Source organism: Silurus aristotelis, assembly GCF_946808225.1.
Source record: "Silurus aristotelis genome assembly, chromosome: 20".
NCBI classification, from domain to species: domain Eukaryota; kingdom Metazoa; phylum Chordata; class Actinopteri; order Siluriformes; family Siluridae; genus Silurus; species Silurus aristotelis.
In genome coordinates this window covers 16,524,543-16,531,128 of record NC_139593.1, presented here as the reverse complement: position 1 = coordinate 16,531,128, position 6,586 = coordinate 16,524,543, and the positions used below count along the sequence as shown (strand labels likewise).

Sequence of the window (6,586 nt, the reverse complement as noted above, 5' to 3'; positions counted from 1 at the left end):
TTAATATTAATTTATGCAATTGAAATGCCTTGATTTTAGTAAGTTTAGTACACAGTCATAGCCATAAATGTAATGGTAATAATAATTGGGATAATTTCTTTCGGTGTTTTGGTTTTCGGCCTTGCTTTCCTCCTTTTTCGGTTTTCGGTTTCGGCCAAGAATTTTCATTTCGGTGCATCTCTAAAAAATAGAATGAGTATTTTTCCACTACTGCCTCACTTCTGCACCTTTATCTGCCTCTTTGTTTGTCAACAAGGCCGGTATCCAGTATATGGACTTAGGATGTCACTGTTTTAATAGCAGAACCAAAGAAAGCTCATCAAGTCAAGTCAAGTCAAGTTTATTTGTATAGCGCTTTTCACAACAGACATTGTCTCAAAGCAGCTTTACAGAAAACATCCAAAACACCATCAGGACCATTTCTGTAGGATTCTCTGCCTCTGAAGCAAACAATGAAAAGCTTTATTGCCAGTATACATGCCAGTATTTTCTACATTTACAACTATATAAATGGTGTATGTGTTTGTCTAGACATTTTGACCCAAGTGATCTCTTTGTATTGTTCATCAAAATTAGTAAATCCATTATAGTTATGATTGCTGTTTTATCTTGCCCAAGAGTAAACACTTGTATAGCCTTTGATAGAAATATGCCAATGTAGTAATGTTACTTTCATTATGACATCAAAACATAATTCTTTTGTCATTTTATTGCATAAGATGACATTGTGTTGTGTACATCGGTAGCAATACCCAGTATAATTTAGTATGAATAAGTTGTATGATAATGACCTAATTTTTGCAGTGCTACATTTACTTTGCATATCAATAACAGTTGGACTGATCTCTAAGTAGTTATATATGTTTGTTGGAAACAACAACAAAAGATAATATTTTTGTATACCCAACTCAACATTATCAGTTCAAAGGTGAAATGTTGATATTTTACAGTACTGATATGAAGAGATCAATCAGGTAGCCTGCTGTATATTACTGTTTTTATCTTGTGCTGTATGAGTTCAGAAAATAATGGAACAGATTGTTTCTGGGATACACTAGAAAAACAGTTAATACAGAAATGATAGTGTTATATATTACATACATTCTCTTATCTGAAATTAACTGTTTTGGAACAAGCAGCAATTTATAACACTTAAAACTTACACTTTGAAGTCACATTGAAACTTTTACTTCAGCAGTTTCTTTTTCTCAGGACTGTTTTTTTTTTTTTTTTTTTTAATTAAACCAGGTTTTCCAATTTTGTGAGATATTCCCATATATAGAAAACACACAACCCCCCCCCCCCACCCCCAAAAAAACCAACAACCAAAGAATCAAAATGCTCAGTGTTTTTTATTGTTGTTGAAAATCATTAATAAAGTTAAGAAAGGAAATTAATTTAAGAAAAAACACATGCTCTTTGTAGATTTTTTTAGACTGTTACAGGATTCAAAAATATGAATGATCATTCAGGCCTCGATCTTCTGCTGCTCATCTGGATTCATCTAGTATGTAAAATAATAATTATTATTAGTTGCAGTAACAGTGATATGTAGTACTAGTAGTAGTAGCAGTAAAAGTAGAAGAAGTAGTAAGAAGAACCTTTACATTTTATGTATCAGTAAGGAAAAGAATCCTTGTATCTCTCTCCTGACATAGCAGTGACTAGTGATTCTGTCCTTTTTGTCTTTTTGGATCGGCCTACTCTACCACCCTATGTGTAAAGGGCCATGAAGTTACTGAGCAACTGAAGAACTATGATTTGGACTGTTATCATTATAAACAGTGTTACAAGGGCTTACGACTGCAGTTTGCATGAACAGTTCTGCATTTTAGAGTCCATACTCAACAAGGATGGAACTATAATGAATGGACATTTGGTGCCACCCAGATGAGGATCTGTTCCCTTTAGATTCTGGTTCCTCTTAAGGTTTCTTCCTCAAATTATCTAAGAAGTTTTTCCTTGCCATTTTCACCACTTGTGCATTGGAGATTATACTTATAAGGAATAAGTTATAGGCACTAACATAAAAATTTTACTCCTTATCTCTGTAAAGCTGCCTTGGGACAATGTCCATTGTTAAAAGTGCTATACAAATAAAGCTAAATTGAACTGAATTAAATAGTATATAGAATAATAGATTAGTAGTAGCAGTAGTTAGAGTAAGAGTGTAGGAAATGTAGTAGTAGGAGCAGAAGTAGGTAGTAGTAGCAAAATTAATAAAATAGGAGTAGAACTGTGGTGGTGCGCTGTGGTGATGATGAAAAAGTTTTGGACTTCAATATTGTATCTCTAAATGAACAGCTAACATAACATTTTGTGCAAAATAATTTTTTTTGGTCTCATCAGATAAATAATCACATACTATTCTTACATATACATACTTTGCTTCACATTAGAAGGCTCCATGATTCATCTATCCATGATATTGGCATGTATGTATTCCATGCCATTTCTGAACTCCTCTACAGCTGGAGAAATTTCCACTGGACAGAATAGTGTAAGATCAGTTAAATACAATGGCAACATTAAGCTTTAAAGATAAAGGGGCTGCAATTACATGCTTACCTTCATTACTTTCTAGAGCCTGGGAAAGGTGATGATTCCTGAGGTGCTGTCTTTGAGCTTGCGAATACTGAATGCCGCGCTTGAACTCAGGAAACACTGATGATGATGATGATGAAGAAGTAGGACATAAAGTTAGTTTTCAGCACATAATAATAAGTACACATTTAGACAATAATTTGCCTGTATATACCCTCGTTATCTTCTACATCCAGTACAGTGTGTGGGTTTTTATCTTTTCCAACTTTGCCTATCATCTGTGCGTTCCTGGGATTCTTCAAGGCCACCAGATTGTTCTCATTGCCTTGCTTGAACTCATCTACAAAACAAATAATCGTAGCAAATGTGAACTCAAGGGGTGCATAACCAGACCAATTTGAAAATGTAGTTTTTTATTGCTTATGATTGACAAAAAAATAATTACAATGCTATTTCCACAGTTTCAAAAGTTATTTAGTGTGCAACTGTCCTGGCATGTTCCATGTCTGTGTTTGGGTTCATGACAACGTTTTCAGAAACTTGTGCCTTTTTAATGCAGCTTGTGTTTGCAGTTTTCATTTAATTTTAACAGTTTGCTTTAGACAATTGCAAAATTTCCTGTAATGTGGCAGAATGGTCTCAAGCGTGTGTAAAATGGCAAAGTTGACCTCATGCCTTATATGCCAGGGAGATGGGAAACAAGTACCTGTCATCTGCTATGTGTGTTTTTTTTAATCTGAAGTAAATTTATTTACTAGAAATATGGTAAAAATTGATGATTCTGGGAAATCCTAATTGCAGGGTGAATGAGCACAATCTGAAAGTAGTGTATTTTTAAACATTCTGGATAAATATTAGTATATACTGCAGATGTTGAACTACTGAAATCAGTTTCACAGTTTTATAAAACTTATTATTAAAAATGTTTGAACTCTAATTTGGACAATTGTTTAGGGTCAGATAAATATTTTATGGGGGCTCAGATTGAGATGTAGGAATGAAGACTGTGGAGAAAGGAAGGTTTATGAGAGTAAAGCAGTACATATCTATATAAATCTGAATCTATATAAATATAGTATACATTGTGCTATATAGTTATAATAGATATCATGTGATACATACAGCCTGAAACGCTTCTTTCCATCTCATTGACTTGTTCCTTTACTAATCCAGTGTTCGGGTCCACAAGAACATGTCTAGAAGGTTCTGTTCCTTGTCTGCGGAGATCAGGTAGAACCGCTTGGCGGATGGTTTCAACTTTGGCTTCCTCCTTGGTCTTCATTATCTGGGCCTTCCTGAGTTCTATCAAGGCTGCTTCACTGTACTCTGTGCCTTGTCTGAACTCAGACACTGGAGACAGACAAAAAGTAAAAAAAAATCTGTACTATTGTAGAAATAGATGTGTGATGCTCTGATGAATTTATTTTAAAACTTACATGGTTCAGCTCTCCTCTGCATCTCTGAAAGCGGAGGTAACTGTTGGCCTGTTTTGATGTTCACCAGAGTTACATGAGAGTTCTCTGTGCCCTGTCTGAATTCCATTATCTCCATTATCTGGTCGTCTCTGAGTTTCATCAAGGCTGCTTCACTGTACTCTGTGCCTTGTCTGAACTCAGACACTGGAGACAGACAAAAAGTTAAAAAAAAACTTTTCCATTATAGGAATAGATGTGTGAGGCTCTGATTAATTAATAAAAACACTTACATGGTTCGGCTCTCCTCTGCATCTCTGAAAGCTGAGGTAACTGCTGGCCTGTTCTGGTGTTCACCAAAGTTACACGAGAGTTCTGTGTGCCCTGTCTGAACTCAGATTTGTATGTTGGAATGTAGACTGTGGAGAAAAGTATACATTAATATCAAATACTCATCAGTTTTTAAAAGTATGATATTACAATCACATTACAAAACAAATACAACCTTCAGCTCTCCGGTCCATCTCACTGATGTATTCCTTTAGCAAGCCAGTGTTCAGGTCCACCAAAAAGCGCCTAGATGGTTCAGTTCCTTGTCTGCGCTCTTCAGTAGGAGCAGCTTTCTGGTTTATATTAACAACTTCCCACTGAGGTTCAACTAAAATGGTTAAATAAATTCTTCAGAGAAGAAATATACAGACTATATATAGTAGTGTAGAAGAGTCTGGGGTAACACCCAGAGCATAAGTCCCTATGGATTTAAAAGTTAGGAGAAATATTGTTCTTTCATTTACTGTGGAGATTTAAAACATCACCTTTTGTGGACTGTTTGTGGTGTTCAGCACGGTTAGGGTTCCCCATGTATTCTTGACCATTTTGCACCAGTTGTGGGGCTCCAATGACCCATCCGCCATTTTGAATCCGAAGAGCATTATATTGCAATGGTCTAGCTTTAAAGCCTACACATACACACAAAGTCATATTTGACATTAGCATTTTTTACCAAAAGCATGAAATTTCAAGTAGCTTGAAATATTCTACATGGCAGAGTCTGAGATACCTCTATAAATACTTCTCAATCCTGGTGGACTTGTTATTCATCAAATTGTTTGGTGGCACAGAGGCTTACTCATAGTTTTATAATCCCCACCTCAATTCTCATCTTAGGTTACTGTATGTATGATGTTTCTTAGGCTTTCCCTGTGCCCCTGTGTATTTCCTTTGTGTTCTCCAGACTCCCCAAAAATAAGTAAGTGAATTAAGCTTAATTGCCCCTGTGTGTAAATGAGTGCACAAATTGTGTGTCCCCTGATTAGCACCCAATCCAGGTTGTATTCCTGCCTGCATCTAGTGTCCCTGCATTAGGCTCCAGATAATTCATTTATTCAATCATTTGTTTATCTCTCTGAAAATAATTAATACATTGCACAATGGAAATATATAAGCAGAGTAGAGATTATATGGACCAGAAAGAGTTCAAATATCCAAAATCAATTACCAAAATATTAGCATTCAATTCAATTCAATTAATTTCAATTCAATTCAAATTGGTATGGCTCTTTTAAAACTAGATATTGTCCCAAAGCAGCATCACAGATGTAAATAGATTATTATACAAATATACATTTTATTTTACAAATATAAATCAAAGGTTTATGATTGAGTGAGCCAGTGGCGACAGTGGCAAGAAAAAAACGTAAGAAACCTTGAAAGAAGCCAGACTCAAAGGCATCCTTATGTGGGTAACACCAAATGTCCATTCATTCTAGTTTTAACTACAGATCATTCTCTTATTTACATCTATTAAAAACCTGTAGAATAGGATTCTTCTTTTTTTTTTTTTCTTCATATCTTTTTTAATTGTTATGTCAAATAATAAATATATTTGCCAGAGTGTCACATGCAAAATAATAGAAACATATGATCATAAACCTAGTATTTATTTATTCTTACTTTGATAAATTTTAAATATAACCCAATCACTTACCAGCCACAGCACAGAGTAGCAGCACAAATTTGAACATGTCTCCAATAATGAATTGAGCGGGAGAGTACACTGAACCTGTTTGAGATATGCACAGGTTTATATGCTAAGTTGTTATTCTTTGCCCTAGATAGATATCACTATTAATAAAGAAGGTCAATAGTCTCATAGTCTTAGACTTTGAGCCTGAACCTGGTGTTAGCAGTATCAGCATAATTTTTCATCATTTAGAGCTTTTCTTATCATAATAACAATAAATGTTGCCACTGTTGCTATCATGGGTGCAAAATAATGTCAATTATTGACATTCCATTGACAACATTTTTAGGAAAAATATATCTGTATATACAGTGAGGAAAATAAGTATTTGAACACCCTGCTATTTTGCAAGTTCTCCCACTTAGAAATCATGGAGGGGTCTGAAATTGTCATCGTAGGTGCATGTCCACTGTGAGAGACATAATCTAAAAAAAAAAAAAAAATCCAGAAATCACAATATATGATTTTTAAACTATTTATTTGTATGATACAGCTGCAAATAAGTATTTGAACACCTGTCTATCAGCTAGAATTCTGACCCTCAAAGACCTGTTAGTCTGCCTTTAAAATGTCCACCTCCACTACATTTATTATCTTAAATTAGATG

General features: G+C 34.8%; 1 protein-coding gene across 1 annotated transcript; it reads right to left on the bottom strand.

Moving 5' to 3' along the window:
- Positions 1-1,333: 1,333 nt before the first annotated feature.
- On the bottom strand, positions 1,334-5,969 carry LOC310715849 (uncharacterized protein). Its single transcript, XM_083522539.1, has 10 exons — positions 5,944-5,969; positions 4,772-4,915; positions 4,462-4,614; positions 4,250-4,375; positions 3,981-4,163; positions 3,667-3,894; positions 2,759-2,884; positions 2,569-2,664; positions 2,385-2,486; positions 1,334-1,504 (listed from the first exon to the last, which is right to left on the bottom strand). The coding sequence occupies exons 2-9, from the start codon at positions 4,815-4,817 to the stop codon at positions 2,413-2,415; spliced, it is 1,032 nt and encodes a 343-aa protein (XP_083378665.1). The 5' UTR covers positions 4,818-4,915; positions 5,944-5,969; the 3' UTR covers positions 1,334-1,504; positions 2,385-2,412.
- Positions 5,970-6,586: the final 617 nt, after the last annotated feature.